The following is a 21,126-nucleotide window of genomic DNA, read 5'->3' as shown; positions in this document are numbered from 1 at the left end:
ATCGAACCCTAGGGGTTCGGTGAGTCGGTCTCAGGGGTTCGGCAGAGCCTTCGCCATGACATGCATGGCTCATTTTGTGCACCAGTAAAAAAATCACATTTTATTTTTCACTAAAGAGGGGTTCAGTGAATGCGCATATGAAGCTGGTGGGGTTCGGTACCTCCAACAAGGTTAAGAACCACTGCTTTAGTGTTTTGAAGGTTTTTTTCTTTTGTGTGTATCAAGTGTTGATTGGAACACCTTTCTGAGCAGCCTGTAGCACCTGGTTTACAATGAAGCCAATCTCATACATTCCAGTGTTGGTTCTTATACTGTGCATGTGCTGTGTGATCTTAACTGACACGGTTTAGACAGGGTTCTTGCCTCGTGCATCCCTCATAAATATCCAGACATCCCTTGGCTGTTAATTTAATCATATTGTCCGACCTCTTTGAAGAATAAGCGGGAATGATGCGGAAAGGAGAGTTTCTGCTACTGTACTTGTTTATTGTAAGGGGCTTTTGTGGATTTTTTTAAGATTATTGAATGCATTAAATACTGAAAAAAAAAACATTATTTATAAAGGCAGAACACAGTGTGTACACATGTTGAGGCAAATATAAGAAAAGACACAAAAAGCAGTGATTTCGCTAAACATGAGTAATTTTTATTTAGCTAGTGAGTTACCTAGAGGAGAAAACTGTCACATCCTTGCAGATGATGTCTTGCCTTTTTGGAGGAATCTCTGTCAAGTCCAGCAGGTGTTGATGTGGAGGTTCTCCCAAAAGTGCTAAGAGTTGTTGAGGACAGACAGTCGGATTGGGCCTGAGGTACGGTAGAGTACACCAACATCAGAGCTAAGACAGTCAACCATGGGGCCAGCGAAGGCCGCCGATAGTTCTAGCGCAGCAGCAGCAGCAGCTTTCTCCTCAGACAAATGCACTTCAGAATGACAGAATCACAAGGAAAAAAGGGGGTGGGTGGCAAAAAAACCCCAAAGATGTGCACTAGCCAGCACTTGCCAGCCTGCTGCATTATTGTTATCTTTTGGTACACAGAAACAAATGCAGAAAGGATGGAAACAGGTAGATGGAGGATACATCCTATGATTGGCATGATTGTGGCTGCTTCTCAATTATTTCATCCCACCTGTCAATGCCAGCCTCTGTCTGATGAGGATCAGATGGCTGAATACAGATTCAAGTACAAGACTAATTTATACATATCATATTTAATTGTCTTCCGGGCCTGATGAAGCTCATCAATATCCCAAACATTTGAGGCATTTAAAACAAAAACAAAAAAGGACAAATAAGCTTGGTGAAATCATCTGACTACTCGGGTTAGTCAGTTAGTTGCTCACAAACAAAATCAAAGAAGAAGAACAAAGTTAGAGAGTTAAGGGTATTGGTAGAGGCTGCTGAGGACTCGAAAGTGCTTTAAAGACAGAGTTTTTCATTGTGGGTTACGTTCTTTTTCTTGTGAGACAGGAACACGGGGTTTGATGCACCAGTCAACGGATACAGATGAGTCCAACTATGGTCATGTTCAAGTGTTCAGATACATTGTCATCTTCAGCGGAAAGATTGCGAAAGCCTTTCCTCCTTGTCGTTAGGCAAATTTGATTTAAGGTCCTACATCGTTAGTGTTGCAGTTCTAGCAGACAGCTTGCTTGAAGGTTACGGTTTATTTCTATTGCGCTCCTAGCAAAAGAAAAAAAAAAAAAAAGAACAACAAAAACAGAAAGAGATCATCAGTGGATTGTACCAGAATTGGGGCAGCAAGGGAGAAAAAACAATTATTAAAAAAAAAAAAAAATCTAAAAAGTGCAACATCCCTTTTTTGTAATGGAATAAAGATATATTGAAGCCAAAATCATCTATATTGTCAACATGTAGATGCACTCCTGTGCACAAAGAAGTTGGGATTACACTCAGTAACACTTACACGTCAAGCCCTATAGGTCTGTCAAAAGACTAATAGTCACGATTGTCAGAGATTAAAATACAATAAAATACAGTTTTTAGAAGGCACGTATCAAAGGACTGCCTTTGAACATGTCAGCAAATCTCATTTCTTCACATACAAATTCATATGAATTCTACATATATAAGCAATACTTGACTTATGAATTAAGAGTTTAAGTAATTCTTTATAATGTGTGTTAGAAAATCGCCACAGAATAATTACCAGAGTGCATGTGTTTAAGAGTATAGTGGTTATGCAGCTTTATAAAGAAACCACCTAAATGTAAAGTTTGGCTTCCAAATATTTAAAGGTTAGTGGCAGAATACTAATACTAAAACGATGTATATATACTGTGTTAAATACTGCAATCCAGTATAAACCATACAAATACAAGCACAGCTTCACTTAAAGACATCAGAAAAATCCTGAAAGATACAAAAAAAATGGTTAATTTAAAAACAAAACAAAATCTTCTATAAACAGGGCTAAAAAGCACATACTGCTGTTTAGTGATTTATAGTTGGCATGCTGATTTATTTAAAATACACTGGCAGGCAAAGTAATCAGTCACTGAAGTAAGAAATGCCTTGAGCATTTTGGTGTTTGGTGGGGAAAATAAGTGAGACAGCAAGCGAGCGAGTGTCCTCTGTAAGACAAACACAGAGAAAATGACTTTAGAAGACCTAAGGTATGCACTAACCAAATAACGAGCTATGTTTATACTGGCATGAGACTGAAGCAACGACACTCAGCTTGTAGTAATAACTCTAAAGCCAAGTTCCAGACAGCCATACTCAACAAAACATGAGTAATGACAAACAAATACACAAGGGTGTGTCGCAGATTTAGAAGAGTTGGTAAAGACACACTAAAATAGGTAAAATGCAAGTGGGGCATTGGAGTCAAAATAACCCCCAGAGGCTGATGGTTTTCTCCAGTTTTCAGTCGGAGTAGTGACCTCATTGAAGGTGTCCATATCAGTGCTCTGGGAAAACCACAGAGACCCAGGCCCCAGAGTAACTCTATCCCCAGTAGAGGAGCTCTTAGCACAGAAAGCTTCACAAAATGTAGTCTAGACTTGACTTATAGGTCTATATCGCTGCATGAAAAGGGGTCACATTAATTTTAAAAAAGCGTGTAATTCATTTCTTAGTAAAAAGTAGTAAGAAAAAGGGTTTTCCACCTTAATAATCAGCTAAGACTGGGAATGTATTACATGTATTACAGCTGAGTGGAATTCATCCCATCATGTTATGAGCATCCACACCACAGGAAAGGAGCTTCCCTCTGAGTATTAATCACCAAATTAGTTATGCTAATCAAATCCTGTAACAACATTTAGATCCAAAGTTACTTCTAAAGAAAACACTCTGCGAAGGTGTTTTTTGTGCAGGTAGCTGTGCTGCTTTGACACCTCTCAAAGTTCAGGAAGGATTGGCCAAACAACAGAGAACAATTAACCTTGTCAGCCTTAGGAGGCGGAGCCCTCACTCGGCCGATCCTGTCATGTAGGAGGTTAGGGATACAAAAAGCAGAACGGCGCAGGATGAAACTGGCTTTCTACTGACAGGTTGTTTTCAGAAGCCTGAAAACACTGACTTGAAATATTTATGAGAAAGTAACCCAGCGCATATTAACAAGGTCAGCTGTGAGCAGCCAATACAGCATCAATAGAGCACCAATAGTGGGGGAGTAGGTGGAAAAGAAGGGAGTGGGTCGTGGGATGGGGTAGGTTTCTAAACGCATTAGATTAGCATACCGGTGAATCTAAGAATGGATGCAGCAGAGAGCTATCAGTGATACCATGTTGTTTGCCTTTTTGGCTGATGTTTTTCCACAGCAGCAGCCTCCCACGGAGTTTTCACTACATTTGTGGTACACCACTGTTATTACCACGGTAACATATTTTAGTTTCCCCAATGAGAAGCTTATTCTGTGCTCGTTTTTACTTACAATCTCACCGTGCATTTTTAGAATACATATTCCTGGCAAACTGCGCCGACTGTGCCGTGGCAATTTGCAGACAGTTTGTAGGCCAGGAGCTTATGTTGGTAAAGGCTAATAAAGCATGAGGAGCCAGTGGAGAGCAGGGGCTCGGTGTTCAAAGGAAGATCGGAGCCTGCGTCTGCCTTTGTCTGGCAGAAGGAATGCCAGGAATCTAGACTATTTCAGGAAAACTTAATGCATCCAGCTCCATTTGGGCAGATCGTCGCAATCTCAGCAGCATGAGATGGCTGATGAGAAATCAGTGTTTTCTTGAGCCTGCTTATGAGTAATGGTGCCATGTCAATCTGCTGACAGGCCTCTGGGAACTTCCATTTACAGCAGACTGTTCATTCAGCAACAGGATGTTACAACCTCTGAGCAGGTGGAACAAGATCAGCTGATTACAGTCTGACAACAGCCTGCAGCAGTGACTGTGTGAAAGTTAGCCTCCCTTTGAATTAAAGGGCGATAAAACTGAACTACCTTGGCACATGCAAACAAGATATTTACAGAGGACAAGGCTCTTATAGCATGTATTATCTCACCTTCCTCAGAGCCTCCTCCTCTTCCTGACGTTTCTCATAATGTGCAAAGTCATCAAAGATTGAGGTGGTATGCTTGTAAGTGGCGATAACTTTAAGCACTTGTTTGGCCTTCTCCAGAGGCACTTCCTGAGTGTCCCTGGAGTTGGTCACTGGCTTGTTGTCATTGTTCTCCAGCCGGATGTGACGCAGCTGGTTGTTGGGCACGTCTTTGATGAAAATCCACTTTACCTCAAACTTGCCCTTCCACTTATCCTGAGACCAGACGCCTGCATAGGCATTGTAGTCCACCGGTGAGCGCATTTCAGCTACGCCACAAAAGTGCCCACTGCCGTTGACACTGAACAACAAGTACAGGGGCCCCTTGTTGCCCAGGGAGCGGTAAGCACCATCCAGGCGCTTGTTGCCATGTTCTGTACTGCACCAGATAGAGTACTTGATTGAGCGGTGGATGTCATCTTCTGAATAGCTCTTGATAATGAAAACGCGCCCATTTTTCAAGTTCCAGTCAAAGTCTTTGGGGTTGTAGTTGTTGAGGGCACGAAGTTTCTCCAGCACTGGGTGCACTTCTCCAGAGCAAGGGGAGGCACTCGGTGGGATTCCAACACAAAGACCAAAGCCCTCGCCACGGTTCCTCGGAGCCACCCAGCGGTTAGGGGGCGGGCCAGGTTGTTGGGGTGGTTGCTGATGAAGAGGCTGAGGGGGTTGGGAAGGAAGGTGCAGGTGTGGTGGACCAGGGGGCAGAGGCTGGGGGTGTTGAGGGGACTGGAGAGACTGGAGTTGGAAGGGTTGGTGTTGGTGTTGGTGCTGGTGCTGGTGCTGAGGCTGAGGGGGTAAAGGGTTCTGCAGTAAGGGCTGTGGCTGACCAAGGAGAGGCTGCTGCACCAGAGGCTGGGGGGGCATCATAGTCTGAGCTAATGGGGGCTTGTTCAGAGAGCCCTTATCATCCCAAGTACCAATGTTCATATTGTGCTTTATAGGGGGTGGGGGAATAGCGGCGCCTCCCCCTATCCCCATGTTGGCTTTGGGTTTGACCTTGGGTTGTGGTTTGGCCGGCTTCTTGGCAATAGCTGCCCAGGAAGCGGGTTTAGGTGCAGAGGAGCTGACAGACGGAGGGAGGTTGCTGGCCGACATGCTGCTCATACCTGCTGTGCCTCCTAAAGGTGAGCCCACAGTTTTGGTGACAGCTGCCACCATGTCTGTACCCAGCTTTAGCCCCGTCATACCCTGCTCAATGCTGCTCAGCACCGGGACCTTACTGAGCTGGGTGTCGCTTCCAAAGCCCGCCTGTCCGTCCGTGATGGCTCGACCCAGCGAGCTCGGGGCGTACCCATAGCTATTGCTGTAGACTGAGCTCTGTGTGGACTGGCCCTGAGAGACACTAGTACCCCAGGTGGAAAAGTCTGCATTGCCCGGAAAAAAGTTGAAGCCGTGCTGCCCAAGGAAGGGAGGGGTGTTTCCCAGGGCACCCGGTTGACTGAAAACACCATCAGGGATGAAGTGTGGCTCGCCATTGCTCATCTGTCCATAGGTAGTTAAGTAGGGCATAGGTGGGTCTCCTGCTGTGGACCAAGCAGCCTCCCCCAGAGAGTAAGGGAAACCAATGGATGGAGCATAGTAGCTGGGCATGTAGGGATCAGACATTGGTGGATAGCTGTTACTCTGTGTGGCCAAAAAGAAAGTCACAGGTTATACAGAGTGACAACAAACAAGCAAGAAAATTCTGTGTGCAAATCATTTGTCCATAATACATGGTACTCGTGTGCCTCCTTACCTGATTTGTCTGGCCGCTTAGGTAAGGCTCAAAATCATCATCATTTACACCATCCTTTTGATGCATTGATCCGTTTTGCACTAAGATCAGAAACAAGGGACATTCAATACGAGAAATTCAGAAAGAAAGATGTAATCAGAAACATTTTACTCACAGGTTTTCAGCAGCTAAAGTAAACAAGGCTAACATAAATAAGCTGCAGTTTTGAATAGCATGGTAGCTAATTGGACATGAAAACAGCCTGCAGTGCCACACTGGAAACGCCACAGTATAAAGCCTTACCTTTATTTCCTTGTCCTTTAGGTCTCTGAGGAAAAAATACATAAAAAAAAAAGAAAAAAAAGAAATGAGACTAGTATCAGATCACGACAGGAAACAAGAAACACACGCACACTGACAGAGCAGGCTGTATCCCTACATAAATAAATATATAAGTCGACGATCCAGTCAACCTCAGGCTGAAGCATCAGCCCGGATGCTAACATTTACAGGTTGCTTCGTATTATTGACCGGATGTCAAACGCTCTGACATCCAGTAAACGGTGCCGCATTGGCAAACCCACCCGGCTACAGCTAGAGTTGATTAGTAGTACAGTCGGCCTACATTACAGCTAATAGCTATCACACATCAAAGACTTTGGAGCCTGTTTGCCGAGCCAGATCAAACTGTTGTCGGCAAAGTTTCATTCCGCAGCACCGCTAAATCCGTAGCACCGTTCCGCTTCCGACACACGAACCTGATCGACGGTGGTCGCAGACATCCTCCAGGAACCGAAACTGATGGCTGTTTGTGAGACTGTCCACGGCTTCCTCTCTCTCCCTCTCTGCACTTTGGTGCTTTGCTGGCTCGTCTCTTCGATTGTCCAATCACTCTGTTAACGTTACAAGGCGGCGTTTTTTCCCTTTTCCTTTCCTCCTGCCGTGTTCAGATCCTGACGACGATTCGCTGCTTTTGGCTGTTACAAACGGCGACTTTGTGTCTGCGGAGAGGGCGTCAGTTAACGTGTCCGATCCTGCCACAGATGGTGTTTATCAGTCAAGCCCAAACTGACTAGTGCCTTACTGGAATATCCCTTACCATATTCCACAATGGCGGATAGGCTTTTTACTCCCGCTTCCGTTCCGTTCTGCTGCTCCGTGACCTTCCGCCTGTGACGCTCTGAGTCATGTTACAAACTGACACTTCACATGACGGTCACAACAACTTCTCGGCTACCATGTCCGCAGCAGTGTCACCCCCTCTGTTACCCCTACTCACAGTAAAATAGGCACACTGCTTCACTGATTGTAGCTTAGCGCGCATCTGCTAACCCCGAGCACTGGATGCATGCGTGAAACCCGCATAGAAACGTTAATAAGTAGTACATTTACTAGTTTTCATAGTATTCTGTTACTCTTATGTTATATTTTCTTTTTTGGCATGTGACTTCTGTTATATTATTTAATATTAAATATATTAAAATAAATCAAACATGATGCATGACACTGCACAAACACTTTTAAAAAACCACTATAAAACTACAACATGAAAGATGATATTTACTCATAAATAAAGGCAGTATTGCTCACAATAGCTATTTTGATTTGCTTGATTTGCGTTGCTTATTTAATTTGTGATCTTTTTCTTAAATATATACGTAATATAATACATAGTTGTATGTAAAGAGACCTCACTGTTTGTTTTTATGTGTGCTTTTTTGTTTTCTATTTTTCTGTAGTTATTAAGTTGAATACATGTGTGCACTACAGGTTTGATAATCTGCACACTGATGATTATTATTATTATCTATTTAGTCTTTTTTTTAACAACTTAATGCGTTTTGAGCTAGTATTACTAAGTCTGAGTGTTGCTGTCAGTTCAGTGAATGCACTTAAGAATTAAAGAGTGACCAAAAGGGGCTTTTGGTTACAGTATGCTTGTTTTAGAGAAATAATAACAAACTTCATTTTAAAGATTTTTTTTTTCGTGATTGCCAAGATGAAGAAGCTTTACTGCACTGGTGCAGGTGACGACATTTTCCCAAGTATTCCACTTTAATAGCCTTTTGAGGTACCCCCTACCCACCCAAATGTGTAAATGTCTACATTTTCTTTCTTCATTATACTTTTAGTGCAAGTTTAATGCGTGGCTTTTATTGCTAAGGCAGTATATTTCCACTGAAGTAAAGGAATGTAGTACAGGACGCAATGTACATCTACTTTGAACTACAACTGTTGTGCGGCTTGAAACAAGACTCGCGGCTCCAACTCTCGCGATATTTCCTCAGTGGTCTCGGAGCAGTATGGCAGCCGTCGCGCTGAGGTCTTGCCGCAGAGGACTTTCGCAGATTTTAAGCAATGGGGGGCTCGCAGCTCTGTCTTCAAAGCGTCTGGAAGGTTTGTTGAGGTGTCCTCTTATGGCAGGAACACTTGGTAACGTTCGTGTGTCTTACAGAGGTATTTAAACACGTCGGAGGGGGTGTGGCTCGCACAGACTGCGTCGTCCTAAAAATATTTTAGGACATGAACGGCGAAATGTTAACTCTCGGAATGCTTTTGCGCCATTTTTGGTCAAATTTGGTAGAATTTCTAAAATGCTTAGAAAGCTAATTACACTCGCTTGAGTAAATCGCTGCTATGTTCCATCGATGTGAAAGAAATGCCCATGCTCTTGCATCGAGATGAGCTTGATCCTACGCGGGGCATGACATGTGTCCAGCAAAGTTCGCAAAACTGAGCGAAAATTCTGTACAGGGAGTCATTAATGTAACAAATTCAATATCAATAAATAATATTCAATGTCAATAAATAACAAAACTAATGTTCTGTGAAACAGAACCCAGGAGGCACAAATCTTCGGTTCAGTATGCTTCACGACCAGATCTCCCAAAGCTGGCCTACAGAAGAGTGAAGGGAAAGAGCCCAGGTGTGGTTTTCCTCCCAGGTTATGGCTCCAACATGAATGGACAGAAAGCTGAGGCGCTGGAAGAGTTCTGTAGGTCACTGGGACACTCATACCTCAGGTAAGTTATCCAAACATATCACTCTGAGAGAGAAGCCCGATGCTGAGCATGGCATTAAATCAAGTTTAAAAAATAAAGCTAAACACAGTCAATCCAAAGCGAGCTATAGGACTGCAAGAGGCACAAATGAAATAAATGAATTGGGGGGGAAACCCATCATCCAACTGATATAGAATTAAAAATAGAGAAATTTGATCTGCAAACAAGAATCAAGTGACCAATAAGTACAGCTGCGTTGTCTTTTAATGTGTTTGTTAATGTTGAAGTTAATAGAGGAAAACACCTCTATATGTAGGAGAGTATTAAAAATATGCTGTTGCTATACGGTGTTTTTGTTTGCACACACTATCAATTTCTATATACCTTTTGAATATACTGTAACTGAGACTTTTTTTTTGCTGGGATGCATCTTTTATATTAGCTGAAACCAAAACAAGATCTAGTAAGTAAACTGAAAACCAAAAGTATTATAGCTATATGGAAATATATATAGATTAATTGATAGATTTAATTAATCCCACACTGGGGAAATTCACTTGTTACAGTAGAACAAATGTCAGGAAGAAAAAAAAGTGAGTTAGAGTTATATGATGGAAAGAAAAATGAATAGTTGTCTGTTAAAGCACGGAGGAATGAATTGATGAATAATTTAATTATCCTAAAAATACCGCCACCTTTCATCGTGTGAAGTCTGAAGTTCCTGGTTAATCAAGTGGCTCCAGTTCTGAACAATAAGAGGCTTGTTAGGTCGCATAAACTTGTCTGTAGCCTTGTATGACTTGCCATTGTTTTAGCTTCAGATATTCACCCACTTTGTGCTATTTGTGGTTTTCCAGGTTTGATTACACAGGACATGGAGCCTCAGGAGGTGTGCTATCAGAAGGAACTATTGGTACCTGGAAAAAAGATGTCCTTTTTGTGTTGGATGAGTTGGCAGAGGGGCCACAGGTAAATATTTCCTAGGCTAATTCCATTGCTAGTTAGAGGAGGTAAGTAATCAGTCAAGTTATGTAAATTTTGAACGGCAGGCTTGGTCATTGGTCCTGCATTAAGATTATCAGGTTCCTGAGAATAATCCTCAAAGGTTTTCATTAGACCAGTAATATCAGACAAACAAATATATGAAACCTTGAAAATAAGGACCTAAATGCAATAGAGCTTCAATCATTTCTTCAATTTGTTAAATTGCAACTATGTTGTTTTTAATAACCTACAGGTAAGTAATGCATCATCACGTTTCAGTGTATTTGAAGTTGGCAATTACCAGAGTCAGTCTGTCTTCTGGCAACATTTATAGTAGGTTTTACCAGAAATGCAGGTATGCTTGCCAATCTCATTTTGCTGCAAAAATAAATAAATAAAGATAATTTTATCTTGTGGGATAAAACAAATATTGATAAAAGGAGGTGATTATTTTATTCTAGTATTCAGCATATTGCAAAAATATTAAATAGACAAATAATGTCATGTCGTGAGCAAAGTATTGTGGTAGTATAGTAGTAGTCCCACTTCTATACTTATGCACATGCACATTTGTGATGCGCAATGAGTCTCCTGCAGCGTAAACTACATTTTGGGGGAGAGGAGGGAGCCGCAGGAGACCCAGCGTGCTAAGTAAGGATATTGTTGAGCTACATACGTGTTGAAAATTTGACCCACTGACTCCATTGACGATGCACAATCCTGTAAATGTTTTTTTTTTTTTAATGAGGATGAGTCTCATTTTAGGCTGGGAAGTTGTGGGGTCTTTCACTGACAGTGCTGGGTTTATGTCTGATTACCAATGATCCTTAAAATAAAGCTTGAGACGGTATGATACAGAAGCTGATTGGACCTGCAGGTGGTCAGAGGGCAACAGAAACAGCAGAAGTGATGGGAGCAGTGCGTGGCTCCGCAAGAGGATACAATTAAGCAGTACAGGACTCCAGTGAAAGCTTTATTTTTAATTTTTTTCACATGACTGTAGACCGATAAAACGCATACAAAATACACACACCAAAATACCTAAAATAAGTTGACATATGCACATGACATGCAAAATATTCCCCAATTCAAAACCTAAAGAATATCTTATTGTCCTCTACTGAAAAATTCTGATCTTATAAATGTACAAAAATATTCATAAGGTCAGTTGCTGAGCACGGCATTTCTGCTGCTGCATTGAAAACCCTTCCCTAGAGTCTGTGTGCTGGAGGCTTCAAATCTCTACATTTACGTGTAAGCTGCATACTCAGCCATAGCTGGCAGTAGCCACAGCTACTTGTAATGTCCTGAAATTCTGCTGTTGTTGAAGGTGGACGCGGAGAAAATCTCCCCTTTTACCAGATGAATCTGAAAATAGCCTTCTAGTGTCAAACTCAGCACTTAACGTTATTCTGCACAGTGAATCCAAAGCTAACAAGTAAAGGCAAAACAGGGCTGGGAGCAGGTTTAGTGACACCTCAATGGGTGCATTTAAAATTCTCATTTGCAGTAACTAAACTGGGTTCATGAGCGAATCAATAACAGAGATGTAAAACCTTCCTAAATTCTACCTCCAGTGTTGCTTTTCCCCCTCATTTCACCAGAAGATGGCACTGTTGCCACATTTATACCACAGCTTTTGTTTTCAACCGTTCTACTGCATGAATGTGTGGTTTCTTAAAAATGTTTGAAGTGAGGTATCCAAGTTTGTTTTGTTTTTTTTGTTTGTTTTGGGGGTTTTGTTTTTTTTTTTTTTATCAACTATCAGTTGAGCTATATTTAATTTGTGGTGTTTTTGCCATCTTGTAGATACTGGTTGGTTCCAGTATAGGTGGTTGGCTTATGCTGCTGGCAGCCATTGCCAGACCAGAGAAGACAGCTGCACTGGTGGGCATCTCCACTGCCGCTGATCATGTTGTCACAGCGTTCAACTCTCTTCCGCTGGAGGTGAGAATATAAAATAGAATAACATGTGTAATTATTTTTTGTTTTAAATATTTTCTCATCTAAGTGTGATATTTCTGTGTTCAAATGCAGACACGCAAGGAGTTTGAGGCCAAGGGGGAGTGGACTATACCCACCAAACACATGGAGGAGGGTGTTTACAAGTTTAACATGGACTTTTTGCGTGAGGCAGAAAATCACTGTGTTCTCCAGAGTCCCATCCCCATTACCTGCCCCGTGCGGCTCATTCATGGGCTCAAAGACGAGGATGTCCCCTGGCACATCTCCATGCAGGTTGCAGAGCGTGTCCTCAGCTCCGACGTGGACGTCATCCTCCGACGACATGGCCAGCACCGCATGTCTGACAAGGACGACATCAAGCTTATGGTCTACACCATTGACGATCTCATCGATAAGCTGACCACTATGGTCTGAGTAAGGAATAGGAAAGTGAGCCAGAGATGTTCCTAAGATTAAAAGATAATGACTTTGTTAACTGGGAAGTCAACCCTCAAGGATATTACCAAACAACGGCATGTTGCACCGCCAAATATGACCTTTTATCCATCTATGTTTTTCATCCCGTACTTCATCATGTCAACATGTTGGAAAATTGAAAACTATATTGTAAGGGAGCCCTCCTGCTAGCTGTTCCCTTGTATCTTCAGGTTGCATTTGTATGTGCTCCAGGTTATTGTATCAAGTGTTACGTTTGGTAAGCCGTTCTTAGGTCTGCCATTGCTGCTGTCTCTGCCGTTGTTCTTACTGTTTGGCTGTCTCTTCCCCTCCTTCCCTCCTCCATCTTTACTTAGAAACACAGTTTTCCTGTGCCTTTTTAATCACTTTTCACCCGTTTTGGCTAATAAAACCTTTGCACACTAGAGTGCAGGTCTCAAGTCTGTGAAAGTGCACACACAGATAACACAAGCAACATTATGTGGCGACAAAGAGCAACTGAAAGCTTCATTCAGGTGCATTCAGAATAAATTGCACTGGGAGATATTAGTTGGAAAATATAGTTTATTCAGAGTCGGAGAGGATTTTTATCTATATATTTGTCTAACTGGGGAAAATACAAAAAGTCACACCCGAACGTATATCAGCACCATTACTAAGTAGGGTTAAGAATATAGTGATACTTGTACAATGTAAATTGTCAGTGCGAGCAGAAACCAAGAGTTTTTGGTTTCTTTGTATTTGCACAACATTTCTGTTACATAACTCCGGCCTGCTGAAAGGAGCCACTGAGCTGTTGATTATTAACATGTAACTGGCCACTGGGTGCTCTATGCTCAATGGGGTGAAACCAACCACTTGGGAGCTCTCAGGTCCACATAACTGCAGCAGTGACCTTTAACTTATGGCTGAGCTGGGTATCCAGTCATCTGGCATGCTTAAACTAAACTCAGATGTCAGCTTGTGACTGTATTAATAAATTACATTTACTGTGTTGCTCCTGCTTGGACAGAAGTGTCCCATGTTTTAGTTATGTTACCGTGTAGCTGGATCAAGTAAAAAAGAACACTGTTCAAGTTGAACCATGGTGCTCATCCAAGATAAAGCTCAAATTCAATTAGCTATAATGAATGGGTCCCAGTGCTGAAATCAAACAGTCTCTGCACTGTGCAGAAACCCAGGAGGTAGACCAGCACTTTAAAGAACACAACATAGACAACTGTTGTTGAGCAAGTCAGTGTAGCTGCCAACTGATCAGCTATGATGAAATAAAAGAGGATTATCTTGTTTGCTGTGATCTCCATCTACTATTGCCTTAAAGTCGCAGGCGGTAGTTCAAAGATTTGATTTGACACCACCATGTGCCTCTGCTTTGACGAGGATCCGTTCAATGCCGAATGAGCTGAGCGTGCACTACAGTGACCACTATCCTGGAGCGCAGTCACGTCGCAGTCTGTGCTGAGAGTGACTCTGGGGACACCTCCCGGGGGAGCTGCCATATAAAACCAGTGGCTCGCTCCTCCCGGACAAAGTGAGGTCCAGCCTCGTGCCATCAGCACGGATGCTTCAGCACTTCAGCATCCTCAGCCTCAGCTCAGCTTTAGCTCAGCGGAATTAACGCATCGGATACGGGACGAATCTGACCTTTCTCCCTGCTGTCCTCAGTAGTAAGTGCATCATTGCTTTTCACCCCCTCGATAAAAACGCTGTGAGTGCATGACTTTTGCAGCATATAATGCATATATGCAAACAATGCGGCGTCACGGCTGCCATGTGAGCTTTGGACGGCTCCCTTTCTGTTTTAACAAGCTGCAGAATGCGTAGCAATGTGGCATGGTGTTATCAGGTAACGGGACTTTATGTTTCATGCATTACATTTAAGTTTACTGCGCACTTTGTGAACGATGCAGTGAACGGCAGGTGATGTATTCCCAAAACGCTTATGCGTAAAAGGGGACTGACGTAATTAAATTAAACTCTATTGCAGCTAAAAATAGCGCAACGTGAACTTCTGTATATTGTTGGAAGCTCCCTTTTAAAAATGAAAAAAAAAAAGGATATAAACTTTTCGTGAAAATACATTTGATTATTTAATTTGCGTCATGTTGCCTGCGCGGAGGTTATACTTGAACGGACATCAAGTACAGCGCATCTTTGCGCTCGGTGTGCCGGAAACGGGATTCATCGTTGCCATAGCAATAAGAGGGCTTGTCCGTGTTCTGGGCGGCAGTGAGAGGACCACACCCATTCTGTGCTAGAGGCTCCAAAGATGTCTCTGGGTGGACCGATGGATGGGAAGCGAGACGTGTGCTGATGTGGCTTTTATCTAAACATTAACATTTTGTTTTATTTAAAAGAATATTGTAACCAATATGGAAAATTGATTTAGATCAGACAAAATGGTAACATAAAATATAACATGAGAAGATTGCACTGGTGCAATGATTGATGATGAAATCGTTTGTTCTCTTCAGGCAAATTGCACACTGCATAGAAAATATATACTAGATTCCTGGGAGACCCACAATGGCAAACAGAGGGCCCAGTTACGGACTGAGTCGAGAGGTGCAGGAGAAGATTGAGCAGAAGTATGATCCTGACCTGGAGCAAAGGTTGGTCGATTGGATAATTGCACAGTGCGGAGGAAACCTGGAGAAACCACAGCCGGGAAAGCAGAACTTCCAGAAATGGCTGATGGATGGAACAGTGAGTGTCTGCAGCATAGTTTTCTGCTTGAAATAGAAGCTTGCCTTAAATAATTTAGGATAGCTCTGTGAGATTTAAAGAGCTCAAGGTTGGCAAAAGTCTAAAAAAAAAGTTTTTTAAAATTTTTTATATACTAAAAATATAAAATATAAATATATTAATATTCTCTTTTTATTAGAATTTCTTTATGTACTATTGGCTAAGTTGCAATTAGGTTGTTAAAAGAATACTTGTGTTTTGTGTTATTGATAAGTCACTGATAGCAAACGGCAGTTTGAAAATTGCTAACTACTATGGCTATACTGATCTCTGTAAGCCTCTGATTTAAAAACTCCTCTATCTTCACAGTGAAGATGCTTACCAGTGCACCCTTCACTTTGCTGTCTTTTGCCATGCTCTTTAGCTGACTAATGCTAAAAAAAAATACTTAGAGAAAACAATCATATGACGCAGATACATCAATTTATGACCTAATAATTAACTCTAGAGATAAGAGTGTAATGCAATCAGAGGCCATTGCATGTTCACAGCAAAGTGACTCAGACTTTTTGTGAATTAGAAGACACTCTTCCTCTCCAGAGACCACACTTCTTCTCGAAATTAAGCTGTTACTAAAGTACAAATTGGAAAGGGAAGATAAGACTACAACCCAGAATAAAAATGTCCATATTAGATTAGGCGTGTCAAATGACAATGTCTTTGGGTGAGCTATTCCTTTAAGAACCATGAGTCATTAGTATGGTATGGTCAGTATGTCGGTTGATGACAGTCAATGCAGATTCCTGACCTCTTTTGTCCCAGATTCTCTGTAGACTCATCAACAGCCTTTATCCGAGGGGGAAGGAACCCATCAAAAAGATCCCAGAGTCTCAGATGGCCTTTAAACAAATGGAGAAGATCTCCCAGTTCCTGCAAGCCGCAGAAGCTTATGGAGTCACAACCACTGACGTCTTTCAAACTGTAGATCTCTGGGAGGGTAAACTCTATCTTCTGATGCAGTCATGTTTACTCTATTTAATAGTCACCAGATGATTTACAAAATGTTTACAATCTGGCTACAGGAAAAGACATGGCAGCAGTCCAAAGGACCCTAATGGCTCTGGGGAGTTTGGCTGTCACCAAAGACGACGGTCAATACAGAGGCGATAGAGACTGGTTCCACAGGTGGATACACAGCGAAGCAAAACAAAAAGAACTCAATATCTTCACAACTGCACAGCTAATCCTGTAACCATATTGCTGTTTCTATTCAGGAAAGCCCAGGGGTACCGAAGAGAATTCACCGACGAGCAGCTACGCCAAGGACAGAGTTTAATTGGCCTCCAAATGGGCAGCAACCGTGGGGCTTCCCAGTCTGGTATGACAGGCTATGGCATGCACCGTCAGATCATGTAGACCCATTACTACCCTTGCTGTTCTGCTTCCAGACCTTACTCTCTCCTAACACCACAAATATTGTAGCCCCAAAAACCTTCCTAAGCTTCGTAGCACCTGCCACGTTAACCTCAGTTTCCCTGAAAGTGCTGCTTTTTCCAGACAGTGTTTTATTCACACTTTGAAAAAAATGATGTCAGATGCTGTAGCTCTCCTTCTTTGGACTCTCCTTCCCTTCCTCTCTCCCAGGATCTCACGTGCTGTTTCCTAACTATCACTCTTAACTCCATTTGGTTACTTTTCAGGTCCAGATGTTTACTTTACATGGAACTCAGTGTTTCAGCATCGGTTTAGTCTTGCAAAGTGTTTAAATAAAATCTCTATACAATGCAAGTCATCAGAGTTGTACATATATTTACGGAAGTACTGTAAGCCACTGTTAGAGCATGCCGTATGCTATGCATTTTTAATTATCGACACATTACATTTCTTTGCTTGTTTTAGGATGGCTACTGTTACCCTGTAATTATTTAGCCTTAAACCTAATGGAACTTAATGACTGACGATGTCTCTGCTATCTTGTCTGAAGACTTGTTGCAGTATCCTCTGTAACCAAATCAACCTCACGTGGTGCCTGGTTATGGGACTACAAAGACTGGGTCCTGATATACTGGCCTCAAATTATAAATGAGAGTCATTCATTCTGAGCCATGCCCTTGTTATTTGTTTGTTAGATTACATATTGTACTGTGTCTCTTTTGTGCGCAACAAGCAAGTAAATGTGCAGTAGCCAACATGTACAACAGTGGACTTTTCATCTCTGATGCCAGTTGATTACACTGCTTGAATGTGCCCTTTTATGTGTATTATATTTTTAAAATATATTTATATCTGGAAGCCTGTAAGAAGAATTATTTAAAAAAAATAAAAAATAAAATAAAGTACACTATGATAAGAGGTATTTGTGTCAGTTTTTACAAAGCAAAAGTTGAGCAACTGCTGTGTACTCAGGGTGTTGGGTGAATTTTTCTTTCCCCCGTTATCTTGGTTTTATGTTCCAGCTCCTCCCTCATGCCCATCCCTCTGTTCTCTGCTCACTGTACACAATCTAATAAAGCATATGCTGTGCAGCATAATGATTAGGCTGCTTGTTTCTGATTCAAGCCTGTGTGCCAGCAAACCTTTGCCTTGCTGAGTAGACTTCAGTCAGATATTAAATCCCTCCCTGCTCCTGTAACGCCCTTTAATAGATGATCTTACCACTGTAAGAACAAAGACTAGAACTACTTCAAAGTGTGTGTAACCTTCATATCCTTTTATTCTGTCCATTTTGATCCATTTTGATACTTAACAAAATGCAATTATAGTGACGCCTTTTTGAAGTGTCCTGGTATGTAATGTTTAGACTACAAAAGGTCACGTTTATTTCAGTGATCCAGTTTATGGGGTCACTTGCTTGCATCTGTTTGGCTGCTAAATGGCACATATGCGAAATACATGCTTTAACTGACATTTTAGTTTGCTATTAACAGCCAGTCTACTGTCCATTCATAGTACCATTTATTTAATTGCTTAATAAAAACTTGGTATCTTCTGGTGTGGCAGCATATATTCTCAATATGTAATTATTTGGTTAAGGTTAATATCTTGTTTGCTTCACTATATAGGCACTTCATGTCAACTATGTGGCCTTCTGCATGTGTGGCCCTCAAGGGCTCTTTGAGTGTAAGCTTATTATTAGCCTTGGCTAGACTGGAGAAGAGGTGATGTGTGACCAGTGTGGCAGGCTCAATGAGTAAACCAAAAACAACAAAGAGACCAATGACTTTGAGAGGTCTAAGGTCAATCTCGTCTGAAACTGTCTCTCAGCTTGTGTTTTCTGTAGCTGATATCTTTTCTTCTTTCATTGTGCATGCCAGCTTTTAAGTTAAACGTGCTGCAACAAGGCTAGCTATGCATTAGATTGAGACTTCAGGCTTATTTGTTGTGGGAAATTGATTTCATTAGACAGGTAAAACTGGTAAAATGTTGCAGACAAGGTTTAGGATCGCTTTACTGCTCCTCGTCTTGGCATTCAGATGTGTTGCACAGCAAGAAACCCAAAGTAAAGGCTGTGTCTGTGGATATCCTGGAATACCAGGTGATCCCGGGAACAATGGCATGCCTGGCAGAGATGGCCGCGACGGACTCCGAGGTGACAAAGGTGATCGAGGTAAGTTTACAAGAGAAACTTTATTTATTTATTTATTTTTGCATGTTTTAGGTGCCACCTTCACAGTTTATAATAACGTTATAATTCATCAATCATTGTTGGAAAGGTGAACTTGGACCTACTGGGCTAGCAGGCAATCATGGGCACAAGGGAGACAAAGGGGAACCTGGTATGTGTCTTTACGATACACTATGTGCACCTATATGTGTATTTATCTGCAAATGGAGTCACAACCACTGTCATTTATTAATGCAATTTATCAAAATGTTTGCACTGTATGTAACTTGCAATATGTTACTGCACTGTAAACACCATACCTACAGTTCAAAGAAGGTTTATTGTGTGCTTATTATTTACAGGTGCAACTGGTCCAGCAGGGCTCAAGGGGAAAAGAGGAGATAATGGCGATAGGGGCCTTCCTGGGAAAATGGGACCACAGGGAGTGCAAGGGCCTGTTGGCCTCAAAGGAAATAAAGGAGAGCTTGGGCTCCCTGGGCCCCCAGGACCTGAAGGACATTTAGGGCCACCCGGACCACAGGGTGAAAAAGGGGAAACTGGCCTCCAAGGTGACAGAGGCATTCCAGGGCCATTGGGACCACCTGGCAGGCCAGGTCCCAAAGGGGACATGGGTTTTCCAGGTAACAAAGGAAACATTGGTTATCGTGGGGATAGAGGAGCTCGAGGTGAAAAGGGCGATAGGGGTGAAAAGGGAGACGAAATTGTTGTTTCCAAAAGTGCTTTCTCCGTAGGACTCAGTGCTCAAACTAAACTCCCAGCAGCTAATGCACCGATCCGATTTGACAAGATTATTTACAATGAGCAGAATCATTACGATCCACAAACAGGGAGATTCACTTGCTCCGCGGCAGGTGCTTACTTCTTCACATACCACATCACTGTATTTTCCCGAAATGTGAAAGTGGCCCTCGTGAAGAACGGTGCAAAAATCATCCACACCACTGACAACTACCAGGGCAGCGAGGACCAGGCAGCAGGGGGAGCTGTGCTGCATCTGGGGATCGGGGACAAGGTGTGGTTGCAGGTGGTTGGAGAGCCATTTAATGGGCTCTTTGCTGATGAGGATGACGACACTACATTCTCTGGGTTTTTGATCTTTGAGGCTTAAATAAGGGATCATTTATAATTACTATGACTAGAAACAGTAAAATGCAGAAGAACAGTACAAGTCAGTAGGATTCAACATGTCAACAAATTCTAATTAAATGAAATTCAAGTTTATGTATGTAGCACAAACTCACAACAACAGTTGCTTCAGGGTGCTTTATTGTGTAACAACAACAGAGAGAAAACCCAACAATCATACAGCCTCTATGAACAAGCACTTGGCGACAGTGGGAAGGAAAAACTCAATTTTAACAGGAAGAAACATACATTTAAGTCTAAAATGCCTGTTGCAATGGTATAATGTAACTAATTTATTCAAGTACTGTATAAATGTGAATTGTCACTTCAGTATTTTAATGCTGTTGTGTGACTCCTTCTCCACCAAGCTAACGACACACTTTTCTATATAAGGCATTTACACTGCTCATTAAAATTTAACATGTAAAGCAAGTGAGGGTGTTGTTGAGATTGAACTGGTTGTTGTAGATTAAACTACACAAGAAAGCTGGTTCAAAATTCTTCTTAAACATTAACACGGATGACAGTCACCCAGGATTATTGTGCTCTATAACAGATATAGCAATCAAAAGAGGAATTTGTTTTTACATTCCTTGCTTCCTTAAAAGCTTTTATAGGAAACTTTGACACGTTTTTGAGTGCTTTTACACCATCTACTGCTACTTTTATTAAACATCATGATTTTCCAAGCACTTCTGAAATTCTGTGTGGGTTCTTTTTATTCTTTTTTGTTTTTAGGACATGAAATTCTGCTGACATGTGAGCATTGATCACATGAAAACAAACAGTGATATTAAACACTGTACAAAGGTTGACTGAGCTCTGTGTTATTTCTGTAACCTGTTTACTCTCTCAGAACAAAGGGGAGCGACAATCACTCAGTCCCTTCTTTTTTCTTCTTCTGGTATTTTGGGATGGGCTCGGTACAGAAATATCTGTGACAATAATTGCTTGGCATGACACGAGGAAGACAGTTCAACACCAACTGGAAGGCCGAGTCTTTTTTAGTCGTCGCTGGAACTAGGTGAAGCATTTTCTTCTGTGTTCTAACTTCATTGAAGAGCCTTGGAATGGGCG

The 21,126-nt window shown here is 41.9% G+C and overlaps 4 protein-coding genes across 6 annotated transcripts; 3 read left to right on the top strand and 1 right to left on the bottom strand.

The window, feature by feature from the left end:
* Positions 1–621: 621 nt before the first annotated feature.
* On the bottom strand, positions 622–7,547 carry ythdf3 (YTH N6-methyladenosine RNA binding protein F3). 2 transcript variants are annotated; one of them, XM_085468440.1, is made up of 6 exons: positions 7,328–7,547; positions 6,987–7,229; positions 6,532–6,556; positions 6,250–6,329; positions 4,479–6,137; positions 1,709–2,593 (listed from the first exon to the last, which is right to left on the bottom strand). In XM_085468440.1, the coding sequence occupies exons 2-6, from the start codon at positions 7,008–7,010 to the stop codon at positions 2,462–2,464; spliced, it is 1,920 nt and encodes a 639-aa protein (XP_085324566.1). In that variant the 5' UTR covers positions 7,011–7,229; positions 7,328–7,547; the 3' UTR covers positions 1,709–2,461. The 2 variants fall into 2 exon arrangements, with proteins under 2 accessions (XP_085324567.1, XP_085324566.1); XM_085468441.1 differs by lacking the exon at positions 1,709–2,593 and adding an exon at positions 622–1,682 and having other exon boundaries at positions 6,987–7,545.
* Positions 7,548–8,493: 946 nt separating this feature from the next.
* On the top strand, positions 8,494–13,039 carry abhd10b (abhydrolase domain containing 10, depalmitoylase b). 2 transcript variants are annotated; one of them, XM_085468443.1, is made up of 5 exons: positions 8,494–8,625; positions 9,065–9,251; positions 10,088–10,199; positions 12,024–12,161; positions 12,252–13,039. In XM_085468443.1, exons 1-5 carry the CDS (start codon positions 8,532–8,534, stop codon positions 12,591–12,593), a joined length of 873 nt encoding a protein of 290 aa, XP_085324569.1. In that variant the 5' UTR covers positions 8,494–8,531; the 3' UTR covers positions 12,594–13,039. The 2 variants fall into 2 exon arrangements, with proteins under 2 accessions (XP_085324569.1, XP_085324568.1); XM_085468442.1 differs by lacking the exon at positions 8,494–8,625 and adding an exon at positions 8,631–8,685.
* Positions 13,040–13,983: 944 nt separating this feature from the next.
* Positions 13,984–17,651, top strand: tagln3b (transgelin 3b). Its single transcript, XM_085468439.1, has 5 exons — positions 13,984–14,281; positions 15,089–15,320; positions 16,122–16,296; positions 16,382–16,484; positions 16,574–17,651. Exons 2-5 carry the CDS (start codon positions 15,141–15,143, stop codon positions 16,713–16,715), a joined length of 600 nt encoding a protein of 199 aa, XP_085324565.1. The 5' UTR covers positions 13,984–14,281; positions 15,089–15,140; the 3' UTR covers positions 16,716–17,651.
* A 1,068-nt stretch (positions 17,652–18,719) lies between these two features.
* Positions 18,720–20,032, top strand: c1qtnf9 (C1q and TNF related 9). Its single transcript, XM_085468438.1, has 3 exons — positions 18,720–18,906; positions 19,013–19,075; positions 19,266–20,032. Exons 1-3 carry the CDS (start codon positions 18,720–18,722, stop codon positions 20,030–20,032), a joined length of 1,017 nt encoding a protein of 338 aa, XP_085324564.1.
* Positions 20,033–21,126: the final 1,094 nt, after the last annotated feature.

Source organism: Copadichromis virginalis, linkage group LG9 (assembly GCF_057382275.1).
Source record: "Copadichromis virginalis isolate Kocher_CV1m ecotype Utaka linkage group LG9, C_Virginalis_male_GT1.1, whole genome shotgun sequence".
NCBI classification, from domain to species: Eukaryota; Metazoa; Chordata; class Actinopteri; order Cichliformes; family Cichlidae; genus Copadichromis; species Copadichromis virginalis.
Note: the sequence above shows the minus strand (reverse complement) of the source record. Positions and strands in the feature narration are given on the sequence as shown.

What these genes read in the sequence shown, in the direction of transcription:
- ythdf3 (XM_085468440.1), bottom strand. Translation starts at nt 7,010, where the DNA reads ATGTCTGCGACCACCGTCGATCAG. An exon ending in TAAAGGACAAGGAAATAAAG is followed by an intron (nt 6,330 to 6,531) that starts GTAAGGCTTTAT and finishes TTCTGATCTTAG; the next exon opens with TGCAAAACGGATCAATGCAT. An exon ending in TAAGCGGCCAGACAAATCAG is followed by an intron (nt 6,138 to 6,249) that starts GTAAGGAGGCAC and finishes TTGGCCACACAG; the next exon opens with AGTAACAGCTATCCACCAAT.
- abhd10b (XM_085468443.1), top strand. Translation starts at nt 8,532, where the DNA reads ATGGCAGCCGTCGCGCTGAGGTCTTGCCGCAGAGGACTTTCGCAGATT. An exon ending in GTCTTCAAAGCGTCTGGAAG is followed by an intron (nt 8,626 to 9,064) that starts GTTTGTTGAGGT and finishes TCTGTGAAACAG; the next exon opens with AACCCAGGAGGCACAAATCT. An exon ending in TCAACTCTCTTCCGCTGGAG is followed by an intron (nt 12,162 to 12,251) that starts GTGAGAATATAA and finishes GTTCAAATGCAG; the next exon opens with ACACGCAAGGAGTTTGAGGC.
- tagln3b (XM_085468439.1), top strand. Translation starts at nt 15,141, where the DNA reads ATGGCAAACAGAGGGCCCAGTTACGGACTGAGTCGAGAGGTGCAGGAG. An exon ending in AATGGCTGATGGATGGAACA is followed by an intron (nt 15,321 to 16,121) that starts GTGAGTGTCTGC and finishes CTTTTGTCCCAG; the next exon opens with ATTCTCTGTAGACTCATCAA. An exon ending in GATAGAGACTGGTTCCACAG is followed by an intron (nt 16,485 to 16,573) that starts GTGGATACACAG and finishes GTTTCTATTCAG; the next exon opens with GAAAGCCCAGGGGTACCGAA.
- c1qtnf9 (XM_085468438.1), top strand. Translation starts at nt 18,720, where the DNA reads ATGTTGCAGACAAGGTTTAGGATCGCTTTACTGCTCCTCGTCTTGGCA. An exon ending in AGGTGACAAAGGTGATCGAG is followed by an intron (nt 18,907 to 19,012) that starts GTAAGTTTACAA and finishes ATTGTTGGAAAG; the next exon opens with GTGAACTTGGACCTACTGGG. An exon ending in GGGAGACAAAGGGGAACCTG is followed by an intron (nt 19,076 to 19,265) that starts GTATGTGTCTTT and finishes TATTATTTACAG; the next exon opens with GTGCAACTGGTCCAGCAGGG.